Source organism: Glycine soja, chromosome 19 (assembly GCF_004193775.1).
Source record: "Glycine soja cultivar W05 chromosome 19, ASM419377v2, whole genome shotgun sequence".
NCBI lineage: Eukaryota > Viridiplantae > Streptophyta > Magnoliopsida > Fabales > Fabaceae > Glycine > Glycine soja.
In genome coordinates this window covers 9,310,046-9,328,519 of record NC_041020.1, presented here as the reverse complement: position 1 = coordinate 9,328,519, position 18,474 = coordinate 9,310,046, and the positions used below count along the sequence as shown (strand labels likewise).

The window sequence follows — 18,474 nt, the reverse complement described above, 5'->3', positions numbered from 1 at the left end:
GCGAAATATTTCAATTGATTCTAATCTGCCAAATCTTAATTATGTTGTTGCTTGCTACATGTTAAGTTGATGTTAATTATGGAGACGAAATTCTTGAAGGAAGGGAGAAATGTAACATCCCAAAACTAATGATAATATTTATTATATATATATATATATATATATATATATATATATATATATATATATATATATATATATGGCATAAAAGATACATATATATAGTTTAGATAAGACAAAATAGGATATTTGTTTTATCGTCTAATTTTTTAACATACTAGTTTATCTTATATTTATATATAAGATAAATAAGATAAGATATTATGTTTATTTTATATTTATATATAAGAAAAGTAAGATAAGATGTAATCAATATAGATAATTAAATTGCTAGAAATTAGAATAAATAGAAATTAGAAGAATCAAGGGATATCAACGGGAGAGAGATGTTGAAATAAAGAAGAAGAGTGTGATAAAAACAATTGAAAAGGGGAATGTCCTATGACTATAGGATACATTGTGGGAAAATCTAGTCGAGGCTTAAGATGGTCTTCAAGAGATGAGTAAAACATACACATTAAACTTCCATGATATAAAGAGACTAGAATTTATTGGTATTCACAAGAATATATTTAGATTATATTTGAAACTTTAGATATATTGGGTAAGATATTCAATGGGTTTTGGTGACGGTATTTATGTTCTCATATCGTGACAAATCCTTCTATTTTCCTTTCACATTGAATTATTATTCTGATGGGAATTTGATGTTTCAATTGCCTTTGGTGGTGTAAGCATAAGCAAAGAATTTTCATGTGACGGGAATACTCTTAAAATTGGCAAACGGCTTTGAAATTACGTACAATCCTTATGTATTAGAGTTTGCTTTCAATTAGAACCATGATGTGGCAGGATCCTTATAAAATAATAATACCTGAGTGACATGCACATTTGGATTCATTTAAGTTTCCTAAAACATATAATTATGGTTTAATTAATAATAATAAATTTAAAAGCAATTTGAGTGGTTATAGTTTAATTGATTTCGAACAAAAAACTTTTTAATGCTTATATATGTAGTTGGACATACATGTGATCTAAAGAGTTCTTGTAGATGGTGAGATGCATTTTAGATATCAGATTTCATTGATGATAGGTTTCATACTTGATTGCATATATTGATATTATAATTTATTAATTGATGTTTATAATTTACAATTATAAGATTAATTGAGATGGACCACGATTGTGTGGTGTGTGTTTGCAATCAATTGAATTGTGATAGGTTCTTGGTTGATTTAATTAATTGTGATATGTTTGATATCATGTTTTTGATATATGATTGTTTGATAGTATGAGATTGAGCTGGTACTCTACATTATAAGAGATTGAGGTAACTTCTTCGAGGAAGGAGTATATCTCCATATGAGATTGACCTAATGCCCCATATTACAAGAGATTGAGGTAACTTCTTCAAAGATGGAGTATATCTCCACATGAGATTGAATTGGTGCTTCGCAAAATTGAGATTGAGATAACTTCTTTGAGGAAGAAATATATCTCCATATGAGATTGAGCTTGTGCTCCACATTATTAAGAATGAGGTAACTTCTTCGAGGAATGAGTATATCTCCACACTTGAGTGAAACTTAGCCATAATGAATTCCATGTTATTAATGGCTTGCACAAAATTGTAGAAAGGGGAGGAGAAGGAACACTTTGCAGTGCCAAACACCTTAAATACTTCCTCTTCATCACCTAGCTGCCAAGTCAATTTCCCTTCCCTAACATCAATCAAGGACCCTCTTATGTTGAGGAAGAATTGTCCCAAAATAATTGGTATTTCTTCATCCTCATCTATATCTAGAATCATAAAGTTCATTGGGAAAATGAATTTTCCAACCTTAACAAGTAAGTCTTCCACTATCCCTTGTGGGTAGGTGAAAGTCCTATCTACAAGTTGAATAAAAGTGTTAGTAGTTTATGGTTCTTGAAACCCCAACTTCTTATAAATAGAGTAAGGCATTAAATTAATGCTAACACCTGTGCCACACAATTCTCTATCAAAGAAAAAGTTGCCAATGGCACAAGGGACTAAAAAACTTGTCAAGTCTTTAAGCTTAGGAGGCAGTTTCTTTATAACAAGAACAGAACATTCCTTGTTGAGACTAACTATTGCAATGTCTTCCAATTTTTTAATTTAAAATAATCTCCTTTAAAAACTTGGCATGCTTTGGCATTTCAACAATTGCCTCAACAAAAGGAATACAATTTCTTAAACATACCAACAAAATTTTCTATCCTTCTACTCATCTTTTACTCTTTTAGGAAGTGGAAAACTTACCTGAGGAGGTGTCAATACCTCCTTCTCACCCACTTTTTTGTCTCATGATTCTCCTTAGCGAGAGCCTTTTTTCCTACTGTTGGAGTAGCCTTCATTTTCTTTTTTTGATTCTGCCATAGGCTTTCCACTCTTGGTGCTTAAGTTTGGGAAAGAAGTGTGCCAGGAGTTCCTTGAGGCATAAGAGTGACAAGGTTTAACATGGTGGATTCCAAGGATTTGAACCTTTCATCACTCTTAGTTATGTGCTCCATCACCATGTCTTTGCTAGGTTGGTCTCCTTTACTCGTGTTTAGGCCTTTGACCATGATACTGAGGGTCTTTGTTTTGATTTTGACTTTGCAGGTGAAAGAGCCTACACACCTTATGGTTCTAAATTTGACCTTGCCTCTGATCTCTCTGCTTTTTCGAAGAGAAGTCTGTGTGATCTCTCCACCCTTGGTTGCAGGTATTAGAGTAAGGGTCATAACCAATACTCTTTCCACTAGCATAGTTCACTTCCTCAAGGGCCTAATTGTATGGGCAATCTCCAACCATATGTCTTGTCTACCCACACTCCTCACAAACAAGAGGTGGAGGCATGGGTGTCATCATTTGCACCTCATCCTTCATCATAATCTCCATTTAAAAATGGATTAAAACTCAATTGTCAGAAAAAGGAAAACAAAATTAAAATTGCAATAAAAATTTAGAATATAAACAAAGATAAAATAGAACAAAATAGAAAAAGAAAAAAATTAAATAAATAAAGTAATGAGAAAGAAAAAATATGAAAAAATTATTTAATTGATGCAAATCAAATTATCTAGGAACTCCACAACCAATCTTCGACAACGGTGCTAGAAACTTGATGCATAAAATATGTACTCACTAAGGGCAAATGTACGCTGCATAGTTGCAACAATGGACTCGGAAGTTCGAATATCATAACCAAGAGACTAGATTTCTTCCCAAATAATCTAAATTGCATAAACTAAATAATTTTATATTTTTATCTTGAGTTGAGGATTGTTTGTGTTTGGATTGAAGAAGATAAAACTAAAAACAAATAACAATTTCAAGAAAAGATATATATGAAGAAAAGTGACTCAGATTATGATTTTGCATGTACTGCTTACACCTAGAAAATAGGCTTTTAACATAAGTTTTTTTTTCAACTTTTAACATTGATTTTTAACCGATGTTAAAACCACTAATGTTAACAAAATCAATGTTAACATCAGTGTTCAAAAAACCAATGTTGACATACACTACACGATATTGGTTTTTCAGAAAAACCGATATCGTATAATAAGTAATAAACCAAAAAAATGTAAAATATGCAAAAAAAAAACATCGATTTTTCTAAAAATCGATATTGTGATACATAAATCAACATTGGTTTTTAGAAAACTCAATGTTGTTTTTTGCAATTTTTAAATATCTTGTCTGTTTTTTAAATATTACCCAAACCGATGTAAATTTAAAATAAGACCAAACCAAGTAGTTTCACAGTACAAATTTTTATGTTATAAATGAACAATTACTATTTATTATAAGAAATATTTCAAGAAAACAATAATGTCAATACATAAAATCATCTACTATCGTTGAAACCTCTCGGGACTATCGTTGACATCCAGTGCATCACATAATAGCCACACTTAGTGCTTCCTCTTTGTTTGTTACACTAAATTGAATAAGATATTGAAAGTAAACCAACAATTAGTGTACACGGTAATAAAATACTATTTTTAAGACATCAACCATTGTTTAAATGACTTACTCAACCCAAAGGAGAAGAGGGGGATACCAGGGGGCGACGGAGGTGCGGCGACACATAGCGACGTTGCAATAATAACCAATTTGCAATTACATTTTTTAACTTTTAATTTATAATTATTTAAAAAAAGGATAACAACCTCTATATAACAATTTGTGCATATGGTGTAACTCTTTTTTGGTACTAAATAGTAGTACTGATAGATTCATTACTAAATATTAAAAGACAAGGAACAATCCTCAAATATTTGGAATTCAAATATATAAGGTTGGTATATCAGTGAAAACAGAAAGAGAACAAAAAAGTTCACAAATTTAAATTTCTACTAACATTCCAAAATTAATGATAAAAATTAATAAAATACTAATAATAATAATAATAATAATAATAATAATAATAATAATAATAATAGAAGCCAAATTAGTGACTAGTCCTTCTTCAAATCATTCCAAAATATGATTCATTTATGTGATGATTTTATATAACAATAAAATTTCATATAACATACTGGAGAGTGCATATTACCCAAAAAATAAAACTCAAAGATTTACCCAAATCATAAAATAAAAATAAAAATAAAAATCAAAGATTTAAGGTTGTTGTGCAACACTCGGGGAAATAAAATTTCAAAGTACAATATATAAATCAAGCACTAAGCTTGTGCAACTCGGTCCAAATATTTTTTGATTCTATAATAAAAGTAAGAAAAAAATTCACCGACTCACTAAGAGGTAAAGAAACAATTGGCCAGTCCCAAATGCCTAAGGACGGATCCACGGGTAAGAGTGTGGGGTAATTGTTTCTGTTAGGAATTTTATAATTCCTAATTAATTGATATGGGCTACATATTATATTATAACATTTATATTAGTTATTTATATTTAAATGGGTTCAATATAAAGTGATCTATTTAAGTGAGCCCATTAGATTGCCAACAGATAATTGATATGGACTTAATGAGCAGAAACCAGTTTGGCCCATTATGGGATAATGAGAATCCTAATAGGTTTAAAACATAAGGCATGGTTATGGTCCCCAATATATCAAATCAACAAACAATTTATCCTCTCCCCATCTGAAGAGAAAACGAAGGTCCCATAAGGAAGAAGGTGATTTGGTTGAGGAAGGTCATTAAACCAATTGTTCGTGACCACTGTCAGATTCCGCTGCGTGTTAATCAAGCTCTATGGATCCAGGTATTCCTTAAAACCTCTCGATAATCTAACGTAATATGTTTTGGTGCTCATTTGGTATTGTATATGGTTTATTGAAAATTCCCAACAAGTGGTATCAGAGCCACCATTACTGTTAGATTATTGGGATTTAAAGCTCTATTTGATATGTATTATATCTGGATCATTTTAGTTATATGAACCCTAATTTTATTTTGGGGAGAAACTATTTTGATCAATAAAATTGTAAAACCCCTAAATTCATGTGTTATGGCCATAAAGTTTTTCTCCTCTCTAGAATTAATAAAAGGCCTCTACATTTGATTTACGGGATTGTACAATTTTTTGTTTTGTTTGTGTTGCATCTGCTGCCATATTATTCTATTTGGGATAAAGGTTCTACGTATCTGGTGTTGGCAATTAGTACGTGACACAATTTCATATATATATATATATATATATATTGGGCCAACTATTTTTTTTATGAAATAGTGATAAGCTGATAATTTATGTTATTCATGTGGTTGGTATAAATTTGTGATAGTACCGTGATATGTTTGTTTCGGGTGCATAATTAGTTTACCATGATGTATTTTTTTCAAACATATACTACTATCACAATTGGGTGCAAATTTAACCATTACAGATCCTTTCCATTTGATTGTGTGTCCAGTAATTTTAATTAAATTGATTGAACGATTATGTTGCCAAAGTAACCTCTATTATGTAAATTGATTTAATTAAATTGCATGAATGTTAGTATGAAATTATTTATGCAAATTGTGTTCGGCCCAAAGGAAGACACAATTTGGCCAAATAATAACATACCTGCGATGATAAATATATGACAATTATTAAGTTTTTTTTTTATGAGAATAATAGTCGGTCCAAAGAAAGACTATTATTTGTCAGAACTAATTGTCAATATTTGATCATTGCGTTGAGAGTACCAATTATAAATTAATTTTTCTGTCCAAAGACTAGAATTAATGTTGTGCTAGGTATCTTGTGATGGATCTGTTATGGGAAATAGTTGCATGTCTTGTTATATATTTACTTTATATGACTTGCTTGATTATTTGTGAACATGTTATTATTTTTGTTCTCTCTTTAGTTAATATTACTAGTGCTGCAAATGTTGCCAAAGTGAATTCTATCCCAATATTGAATGGGACAAATTTTAAGGTCTGGAAGGAAGCCATAGAAATTGTTCTTGGTTGTATGGATTTGGACTTGGCATTGAGGACGGAACGACCCATTCCCCTCCGGAAACCTCTAATGAGTTAAAAATTGAGAAGTTGGGTTGGTCCAACCGAATGTGCCTTATGATCATGAAGCGCTCCATTCCAGAGGCGTTTCAGGACTCTATTTCTGAGGGTCAAAGTGCAAAGAAATTCCTTGAGGAAATTGAGCAATACTTTGCCAAAAATGAAAAGGCGGAGACGAGTAATCTTTTGGCCAAACTCATCTCCATGAAGTATAAAGGCAAAGGAAACATAAGGGAGTACATTATGGAGATGTCTAATCTCGCATCAAAACTCAAGTCACTTAAGTTAGAGCTTGGTGAAGACCTGCTCGTGCACTTGGTTTTGATCTCGCTTCCTGCACACTTTGGGCAATTCAAAGTGAGCTATAACACTCAGAAGGACAAATGGTCCCTCAATGAGCTTATATCTCACTGTGTGCAAGAGGAGGAGAGGCTACAGAGAGATAGGACTGAAAGTGCTCACTTGACTTCGACCTCTCAGAATAAAAAAAGGAAGAAGACTAAGGGTGCTGCGGAAGGGACTTCTCAGCAAAAGAAACAAAATAAAGATGAGGAATTTACCTATTACTTCTGCAAGAAGTCGGGACACATGAAGAAAGAGTGTCCCAAGTATGCCGCATGGCGTGTGAAGAAAGGTAAATTTCTTACTCTAGTTTGTTCAGAAGTTAATTTGGCTTTTGTACCTAAAGATACTTTGTGGGTAGATTCTGGTGCTACTACTCACATAAGTATGACTATGCAGGGTTGCCTGTGGAGCCGACTACCAAGTGATGATGAAAGATTCATCTTTGTGGGTGATGGCAAGAAGGTTGCAGTGGAAGCTATTGGAACTTTTAGATTACAGTTAAAAACTAGATTTTATTTGGATTTATTTGAGACTTTTGTTGTACCTTCTTTTAGACGGAATTTGATTTCTATTTCTAATTTGGACAAATTTGGATTTTCTTATTCATTTGGAAATAATAAAGTTAGTCTCTACCAAAATTCAAATATGGTTGGTTCTGGTTCTTTAATTGATAATCTTTACATGTTTGATGTTGTTAGTTCCTATAATGAAATACTGCAAATAAGTTCACATGGTACAAAATGAAAAATTGAATGAGAATTCAGCCACCTTATGGCATAAGCGTTTGGGCCATATCTCTAAACAAAGAATTCAGAGACTTGTGTTGGATGAAATTCTTGACCCTTTGTATTTATTAGACTTTGAGGTCTGTATTGAATGCATAAAGGGCAAACGAACAAACATAAGGAAATTAGGTGCCGAAAGAGCTAAAGATGTCTTGAAACTAGTGCATACAGACATTTGTGGTCCTTTTCCTACAACTTCTTGGAAAGGCCAAGTATTAAACATTTGCACATTTGGGGTTGTCCAGTTGAGGCACGGCCTTATAGGCCATATGAAAGAAAGTTGGACTCAAGAATAATTAGCTGCTATTTTGTTGGCTATGCTGAACGCTCTTGAGGCTATAAATTTTACAATCCCACCTTAAGATCTTTTTTCGAGATGGGAAATGAAAAATTTCTTGAGGAAGTTGAGTTTGGGAAGGAAGAGAACATAAAGAATGTTGTCTTTGAGGAAGAACCTGTTATTTACAGTGATCAAGTCCTCATACCTATTACTGTTCAAGACACAACTCCAGTAATAGAAGATAATGTTCAAACTATTGACATTGTTCCGGAACAAGATAACAATGAGGTTCCCCCTCAAATACCTTTAGAGCAACCTCAAGAAGTGTCATTAAAGAGATCCATTAGAGATAGGAGAAATGCAATCTCAAATGATTATATTATATTTCTCCAAGAACATAAGGATGGTGTTGGTTTAATAGAGGATGATCCAATTAACTTCTGTCAAGCTATGCACAGTTGTAACTCTCAAAATTGGATTGATGCCATGAAGGATGAGATGAAGTCTATGAATGACAATGAATTTTGGAATCTAATCGAATTGCCTGAAGGTATGAAACATATTGGTTGTAAATGGATATTTAATCGAGAGATATAAGACTCGTCTAGTTGCTAAAGGCTTTTCTCAGAAGGAAGACATTGACTATAAAGAAACCTTTTCTCTAGTATCTTTAAAGGATTCTTTTGGTTAAATTGTGTAATTTTAAGAAAATTTGTGTAATTTTTAGACCTCCCATTTATTGTATTAAATTGTCTTGTATTTTTGGTTAAATTGATTGAAACAACATGTTGCCAAAGTAACCTCTGTTGCGTAAGTTTATTTGATTGAATTTACATGGATGTTGCATGAAATTATTCATGTGAATTGTGCTCGGCCCAAAGGAAGACACAATTTGACAGAATAATTACATGTTTGCAATGGCAAACATGTGGTGATTATAAATAGTGTGATTTTCCATGTGAATAATGAAATGTTCAAAGATAATCATTATTTGACCGGAATAATCATCATATAAGTTTTCCATGTGAGCAATGGAGTGTCCAAAGACAACCTTTGTTTGACAGGACTTATTACCAATGTTTGCTCAATGCATTGAGAGTACCACTTGCAGTTAGTCTTTTTCAATTCAAAGATTGAGGATTAATGGTGCGTTAGGTATCTTGTTTGGGTCTTGAAATTTACCATAAAGATTATTTGTGCATTGCATGGTTGTTGTTCTCTTCTTTAATTGTTGTTGTTGTTACTACTATGGTTTAAATTACTCATATTATGTGAATCCCAAATCTGCATGTGTAAAATTTAGAGTTTGAAATTATTTTGTGGGAATCCTAAGGTGATATATGAGTAATCTTGGTATGTAATACTAGAAGTAGTAAAGCGCATTATGCGTTAATTGAAGAGAACAAGAAACTATGTGTTTTCATATCGAAAGTTTAGAAGTTTAGAGATCATTGGGTATTCTAACTTCGATTATTTCAGAATGTATTAATAGCAATCACTTCACATAAAGATTCACATTTGACCATGTTAGTGGAGTTAATATTTTGCTATGAGACATTATACTAGAATTTATGATTGCTAAATTATTGTAACTGGCTTGCTTGTTGTCGCCAACATTAAGTAGCCATCAGATGTTTATTGAGACAATATCTTAGCAGTCTTATTAAAGATTCAACCAAATAAAAGTTTGTTGACATAAAGTATTTGGTTGTTAAATAAAGAATCCAGAAAATATAAATTTGTATAGAACATATAGGAACTCATTCCATACTAGCTGATCCACTTATTAAATGTATGATACTAAAGTTTTTTTTCATGAGCACACTGCTCATATGAGTGTAATTCCTGATAGTACCTTGGTTTAGTGGGAGTCTTACTCATGTTCTATATATTACGGTTTGCAAACATTTTGTTATTTGGATTTTCTGTAGAAATAAAGTTGAAGTTTATCATTTCATTATAAGTTTGTTTGTGTGCAATATTTGTATTGCATTTTGGATTGATCTCTATAAAGAATAAACTTTGGACTAGTTGGAAATAGACATGATTAAGATCACATTGTATGTAATTTCCAAGCCGCTTATCCATATTTGGTCTATGTCATTGAGTATGAGTAACAGTGGTGACCATTGTGGCTTAGTCAAGCTAAATTATGATGAAAACTGCAGTGATTTCCTGTTGCTGTATGAGATGAACCAGATTGTATAAAAGGAGTCTAAAAGTAAATAACGTACGGTTGCGCGCCTAAAGAATTTTGTGATATAAATGTCTAAGGTTAATATGAAGCCCAAGTGGGAGATTGTTAGGAATTTTATAATTCCTAATTAATTAATATGGGCTACATATTATATTATAACATTTATATTAGTTATTTACATTTAAATGAGTTCAATATAAAGTGATCTATTTAAGTGAGCCCATTAGATTGCCAACAGATAATTGATATGGGCTTAATGAGCGGAAACCAGTTTGGCCCATTAGGGGATAATGAGAACCCTAATAGGTTTAAAACATAAGGTATGATTATGGTCCCCAATATACCAAATCAACAAACAGTTTCTCCTTTCCCCATCTGAAGAGAAAACGAAGGTCCCATAAGGAAGAAGGTGATTTGGTTGAGGAAAGTCATTAAACCAATTGTTCGTGACCACTGTCAGATTTCGCTACGTGTTAATCAAGCTCTATGGATTCGGGTATTCCTTAAAACCTCTTGATAATCTGACGTAATGTGTTTTGGTACTCATTTGGTATTGTATATGGTTTATTGAAAATTCTCAACAGTTTCCACTAGATAAATTTTTATACTTAATCTATTTAATAATTTTAATTTTTGTTTCCATAAAAAATAATATTATCCCATAGGACAATTTTTTAAAATGAATTAATAAAAAATTTATAAGAGGTAAAAGAGAAAATAAATTGATACTACTAATTTTATCACTTTATCTTAATTTTTTTATAACATAGACAACAAAAAACTTACATTTTTAAAAAACAAAAAATACATAAAGAAAAATTATAATAGGTAGAAATTTAAGTATTTTTAATTTTTTTGAAAATATTATGTATTTTGTAAAATTTCATAATATTTTTATTTTATAAAAATATTATAAATTATTTTTGATTTACACTAAGTAAATTTTTTTAGATTCGTCCAACCCAACCCAACTAGAAGATAAATCAAGTAGAAGGAAATGTTTATCGGAAAACCCAATTTGGGACAAGGGAAACCCAATTTGTTTATCAGAAAACCAACCAATTGACCGAGTTGGAAAAAAAATGACTTTTTTCTACTAAATTAGGTGATTTCATAAAATTATATACTAAATTAGGTGGTTTAAAAAATTATTGACTTAGATAAGTGCTTTTAACTTTTGATATTGATTATAATTAAAATTGATATAAAAAAATTATTTTTCTGCATTAATTATAATTGTAATTGATATCAAAAGATAAAATATCCATCTTTAGTAAATAATTTTTCAAACAATCTAATTTGATATATAATTTTACAAAATTACCTAGTTTGATAAAAAAAAAGTCAAGAAAAATTAGCAATCAGAGAAGCAAGCTAAACGGGTCTATTAGAAAATAAAATTAGACTTTTAATTTAAATGCTTAAATTGAAAAATAACAAACAATGACACGACACGAGAGAGAATTTTGGAGCAAGGGATTTAGTATATAAAAATAGGAGGAAAAAATAACATTCTAAGTGAGAGTATATATTTGCTAACCTTTAATATGTCAATATGTGAGTCTGTCACCTCTAAGTGAGTTCCATATAGAAATTTAGGAGATACAAAAGCTAAAACGATATATTTATTTGTAATTTTCTGAAAGTGAGGAGGTGCAACTGTCCCCTCTCAAACTCAAATAATTGGCTCTTGCTATTTTTATTCCCCTCGTTACTAGTACACTGCCTTTTGATTTTTTTTTCTTTCCAAAAATGCCCAAAAAATACACTCCTCTTTGCATCATCCATAAGTCTTGCATTTCAGAAATTGTTCCCAGCATCTTAGAGTTGCATTCCAGAAATTGCTCTAGAGATTATAATAAAACCCTCATTCCTCGAATAATGTAAGTTTGCGCCCAAATCAATAAAAACCATTAAACTCACACAAATCAACCTAAGTTTGCTTCTGGAAAAACAACAATAATTGGTTTCATACGCTCGTAGCTTAAACAAAGAGTATTCTTTGCAAAATTGTTATCACACCCATCAATCTTTCAAGAACCAAGCCTCTCCACAAAACGACTCAAGCCTCACCATCTCCTTCGCAATGTGTGGTACATCTATTGCGGATAAGATGTTATTAGAAATATAGAATTTGCAAAAAGAAAAAAAAAAAAAAAAACAGAACATGGGATACAACGAAAAAATGATGGTGACCGTATATTTAGGCTACAACAATAAGTGACAGTGTTGAGGTGATGAGAGGTAAAACAAAAGGAAGAGGAAGATTGAAGTTTGAATGAGAGAAAGGGAGAGGCGTAGGGTTTTGAAATCTGAAAGAGGAAAACTCAACTTAAAGGGGAGTGTATTTTGTAGGATATTTTTGGAAAAGAAAATAAAAAAGGAAGTGTATTAATAATGAAGGGAAGTGAAAATAGTAATACCCAAATAATTTTTGGTCCGCCACAGGTCCCCAAGAGAGTGACATAAAGAGACCTATATGGCGACAAACAACAGAAAATGAAAGGGTTGGAGCCTACTCGTGTCACTTTAATAGCCTGATTATCATGTTCTACAAAACTAGAGAGGTAGACCAGGTAAACACATGGGTAGGGTAGTTTGAAAAAATAATTAAAAATAAAAAGGAAAGGAAAGGAGAGTGTACAATTAAAATAAAGAGGGGATTTAAATAACTGCCCAGATTTTATAAAACGATATAAGTTCTTTATTTTGTAAATTCTGTCCAATAAAAAATTGTCATTTTATCCAAAACAGGAATGATTATTGTATTTTGCATTCACATTAGCATCTCCTATTATATTTTGAGAAATTCATTTTAAAATATAAATTTATATTTCAAAATTAACTTTATAAAATAGAAAATTTGGATGCAATGAAAATAAGAGTACAAGATATAAATGCCTAGAAGAATACACCCGCCTCAGCCCCCGCTGCCGGACGTCATTTGAGTGGTTGGGCAAAATATTTTATTGTTATAAAATACTATTGGAAAGAAAGAGATAGGTACTTTTATTTTTTTTACTAAAAAGTAAAGTTTGATATTTTATATTCTTTTCTCTTATTTTACATTAAATAAATATATATTAATTACAAAAAACCAAAAAATCAAAATATATACAAGTATGAAGAGAGGTGGGAACGTAACAGTGAATAAATTAAAGAGTGACAAAAAGAAATCAAGATAGAATAATAGATATATGATATCTCAGAAAAAAAGAAACTCAGCAAAAAAATAGATGTGATTTACAACGCTTAAAAAATTAATGTTTGACTGTTCTTTTTGCCTTATTTCATTTTAGAGTGGATATGGGTTTGGAGTGGTGTGGCTAAAAGTAGCTTTCATCTTTTTCCACGTTCACACTCAGCAAAATTTATAGTTTTTATGAGACAACAAAGTACAGACACTGAAAAACGCTAGCTACAAGGTACATTGCCTTCTTGTTCTGACTTTGTAGACCCAACACTCCATTGATTCCATTAACAATCATAGTAACCTTTCTTCTTAGTTCTCATGGCTAAGCAATCATCCTCATCTTCCTTTAGTTACAGATTCAGCAACGATGTGTTCCTCAGCTTCCGAGGGGAAGATACTCGTCGCGGTTTTACTGGCAATCTCTATAAAGCTCTCTCTGACAGGGGAATTCACACCTTCATGGATGACAAGAAGATCCCTAGAGGGGACCAAATCACCTCAGGACTTGAGAAGGCAATTGAAGAGTCCAGAATATTCATCATCGTGCTCTCTGAAAACTATGCATCGTCCTCCTTCTGCTTAAACGAACTTGATTACATCCTTAAGTTTATTAAGGGGAAGGGCATATTGATTTTGCCAGTTTTTTATAAGGTTGACCCTTCTGATGTGAGAAACCACACTGGAAGTTTTGGAAAGGCGTTGACTAATCATGAAAAGAAGTTCAAAAGTACTAATGACATGGAGAAGCTGGAAACATGGAAGATGGCTCTGAACAAAGTGGCTAATTTATCTGGTTACCATCATTTCAAACATGGGTACCCTTCCTTGCCAATCTTTTAACTTATTTTATCCTTATTCATTAATTTTCACTTGTCTAATTGTATTTTTTGTTTAGGTTTAATTATTAATTGGATTCATATACTTATCCGCACTTTGATGTTTTGACCCTATACATCAAGATTGCAACTTTTATTTTCTGAATTAGCAATTTTTTTGCATTTTGGTCTAGCGATTAAGACAGTTACTAACGTGGCTGACAGTATTTTTGTGATGACTGCCACAAAAATCTGGTTATTTTACACAGCCACAAAAATTTTGTAGTAGATTTATAGTGTTTTAGACAACTAACCTGCAGGGGACCAAAATATATATCATCCTGTCCTTTTTAAATTTGCTTGTCTAGGAGCTAAAGCATACATTTTCTTGCGTAAAGGGTCAGGAAAGTGTAGACAAATATAGAGACAAGAATAATAATTAAACATAATGTTGAGTCCTAAAGGGATGAAAAAATTTGATTATCTTCAACAACATACATACATATCAAGATATGGAGATGACATGTTTTGTTTGACTTCTCATAAATTTCTCTTATTGAATAGGGAAGAATACGAATATGAATTTATTCAGAGGATTGTTGAGTTGGTCTCTAAGAAGATTGATCGTGCTCCTTTACATGTTGCGGATTATCCAGTTGGACTAGAGTCACGAATACAAGAAGTAAAAGCGCTTCTGGATGTTGGATCTGATGATGTTGTCCACATGCTGGGTATACATGGGCTCGGTGGAGTAGGTAAAACGACACTTGCTGCTGCAGTTTATAATTCCATTGCTGACCATTTTGAAGCTTTGTGTTTCCTTCAAAACGTGAGAGAAACTTCAAAGAAACATGGGTTACAACATCTACAAAGAAACCTTCTTTCTGAAACGGCCGGAGAGGATAAGTTAATAGGTGTCAAACAAGGAATTTCCATAATAGAGCATAGGCTCCGGCAAAAGAAGGTTCTTTTGATTCTAGATGATGTTGACAAAAGGGAACAGCTACAGGCGCTTGCTGGAAGACCTGATTTGTTTGGTCCTGGCAGTAGAGTCATCATCACGACTCGGGACAAACAATTGCTAGCATGTCACGGTGTTGAAAGAACATATGAGGTGAATGAATTGAATGAGGAATATGCTCTTGAGTTACTTAATTGGAAAGCTTTCAAGTTGGAAAAAGTTGATCCATTTTACAAGGATGTTTTGAATCGAGCAGCAACTTATGCTTCGGGCCTTCCATTGGCTTTAGAAGTAATAGGTTCCAACTTATCCGGAAAAAATATAGAACAATGGATATCTGCTTTAGATCGATACAAAAGAATCCCTAATAAAGAGATCCAAGAGATACTTAAAGTGAGTTATGATGCTTTGGAAGAAGATGAGCAAAGTGTTTTTCTTGACATTGCTTGTTGCTTCAAAAAATATGATTTGGCAGAGATCCAAGATATACTTCATGCTCATCATGGCCATTGCATGAAACATCATATTGGAGTGTTGGTTGAAAAATCTCTCATAAAGATTAGTTTGAATGGCTATGTTACACTACATGACTTGATAGAGGACATGGGTAAAGAAATTGTTCGGAAAGAATCTCCCCAAGAGCCTGGGAAACGTAGTAGGTTATGGCTACCTACTGATATAGTTCAAGTTTTAGAAGAGAACAAGGTGAATAAGATTGATACATGTGGATGGTTTGGTTTTTCATCTTTAACCTTGAATTATCTCTTTTGATTGTTATATGCTCATCTCACAATTATTCTTTTGCTTTATAATATGTACACTTCTCTAAATATGCATGTTGAAGTCCTAATATTTATGCATGCATTCTGGTTGATTGGTGATTTTTCTGTTATAAAAGGGAACTAGTCATATTGGAATCATATGCATGAATTTCTACTCCTCATTTGAAGAAGTAGAAATACAGTGGGATGGAGATGCCTTCAAAAAGATGAAAAATCTCAAGACACTTATTATCAGAAGTGGTCATTTCTCCAAAGGTCCCAAACATTTTCCTAAGAGTTTAAGAGTATTGGAATGGTGGAGATATCCTTCACATTATTTTCCATATGATTTTCAAATGGAGAAGCTTGCTATATTCAACTTACCCGACTGTGGGTTTACTTCACGTGAGTTGGCTGCCATGTTAAAAAAGGCAAGTGTCTTGAGTTCATTTCCTTGATTTTGTATTGTAATAAGTTCGCTTTAGGCTATTCATTTGTTTTACTTTTATGATTTATGTTAATAAATTCTGTTTTAGTTTATTTATTTGCTTCCTTTTTTTCCACATTTTATGTTGCAGAAGTTTGTGAATCTGACAAGTCTAAATTTTGACTCATGTCAACATTTAACACAGATACCTGATGTATCTTGTGTCCCACATTTGCAAAAATTGTCATTTAAAGATTGTGATAATTTATATGCCATTCACCCGTCAGTAGGCTTCTTGGAAAAACTGAGAATCTTGGACGCAGAAGGTTGCTCCAGGCTTAAGAATTTCCCCCCAATCAAATTGACCTCTCTTGAGCAACTCAAACTTGGGTATTGTCACAGCCTTGAGAATTTTCCAGAAATATTAGGAAAGATGGAAAACATAACAGAACTTCACTTGGAACAAACTCCTGTAAAAAAATTCACTCTTTCATTTCGAAATCTTACTCGGCTTCGAACTTTATTTCTGTGTTTCCCTCGAAACCAGACAAACGGTTGTACTGGCATTTTCCTTTCGAACATTTGCCCGATGCGAGAAAGCCCGGAACTGATCAATGTCATAGGTGTGGGATGGGAAGGGTGTCTATTCCGTAAAGAGGATGAGGGTGCAGAGAATGTGAGCTTAACCACATCTTCAAACGTTCAATTTCTTGATCTCAGAAACTGCAACCTGTCAGATGATTTTTTTCGAATAGCTCTCCCATGCTTTGCTAATGTAATGAGGTTAAACCTATCAAGGAATAATTTCACAGTTATTCCCGAATGCATCAAAGAATGCCGCTTTTTAACAATGCTTGACTTGAATTATTGTGAGCGACTTCGAGAAATTAGAGGGATTCCTCCAAACTTGAAATATTTCTATGCAAAAGAATGCCTATCCTTGACTTCCTCATGTAGAAGCATGCTACTCAGTCAGGTATTGTTTTTTGTGTATTTGATTTGGTCATTGATGGTGTATTTAATATTGCTAAACTTAACGATGTATTTATGACCAACAGGAACTGCATGAGGCTGGAGGAACCTACTTTTTGCTGCCAAGAGCCAGGATTCCAGAGTGGTTTGAGTTCCAAACATCGGAATTTCCAATTTCTTTCTGGTTTCGTAACAAATTCCCAGCCATTGCTATTTGTCATGTTATTGAACGGGTCGCTGAGTTTTCCTCATCAAGAGGTTGGACATATAGACCCGACATTAGAACCAAGGTGATCATCAATGGCAATGCAAATTTGTTTTACTCTATGGACTTGGGAAGTGATTGTTCAGTTCTTTTTGATCCGCGGGATGATAAAGTAACAGATAATTTAGATGAAGCACTTTTAGAAAATGAATGGAACCATGCAGAAGTTACATGTCCAGGTTTTACTTTTACTTTTGCCCCAACCTTTATAAAAACTGGACTACATGTATTGAAACAGGAAAGTAACATGGAGGATATTCGATTCTCTGATCCTTGTAGAAAAACAAAATTGGAGAATCATTTCAATAGTTCAAAACCAGAAAATCAAAGATGGGTGGGCAATGATGTTGCCAAGACACAAGTTGTGCAGCAGCAACAACTTATGGGCTCTTTTTTGTCACGCATGTGGCACTGGGCACTAGTGTTTCTCATTTCTTGCCGCCGCAACAATCAATGATTGGATAATGTGCAAGAGGATTCAAGTTCAATGGATTTGATGCAGATAAGAGAGAACACTTACTTGAAACTGATTTATGTTTTGTAGTCAAGTTTGATTTTGGATATTTAACTTTTCTTTGGTTTCAATGAAAATATATTGTTCATTATTTTATATTTGAGTCTTTTCATACATTCCTCTGAATCAGTGTTTATTGTTCCATATTTTACTTTGTACCCTGAAATTTCTGGTTTTAGATAAGTCTCAACTTAATGCTTGGTATATAGTCGAAACCTCTCTCCATCACATTTTAATATTTCATTAAAATTGGTGACAAAATCTTTCGATAATTTATCTTTCTTAAATCACCAATGTTCAAGAGAATTCTAAAACTTGGCTGTCGTCTTCAACTATCTTACTAGATATGACTGCTACTTTATTTTGCTAATTTTAATTGATCATTTCAATTTCCAAAGCGCAAAAAACAGGCTTGT

At 32.6% G+C, this 18,474-nt stretch overlaps 1 protein-coding gene across 1 annotated transcript; it reads left to right on the top strand.

Annotated features, from left to right (window-relative positions):
• The first annotated feature begins 13,524 nt into the window (after positions 1-13,524).
• Positions 13,525-18,170, top strand: LOC114400420 (TMV resistance protein N-like). Its single transcript, XM_028362857.1, has 5 exons — positions 13,525-14,158; positions 14,723-15,824; positions 16,018-16,311; positions 16,459-17,283; positions 17,366-18,170. The coding sequence occupies exons 1-5, from the start codon at positions 13,662-13,664 to the stop codon at positions 17,999-18,001; spliced, it is 3,354 nt and encodes a 1,117-aa protein (XP_028218658.1). The 5' UTR covers positions 13,525-13,661; the 3' UTR covers positions 18,002-18,170.
• The last annotated feature ends 304 nt before the right edge of the window (positions 18,171-18,474 follow it).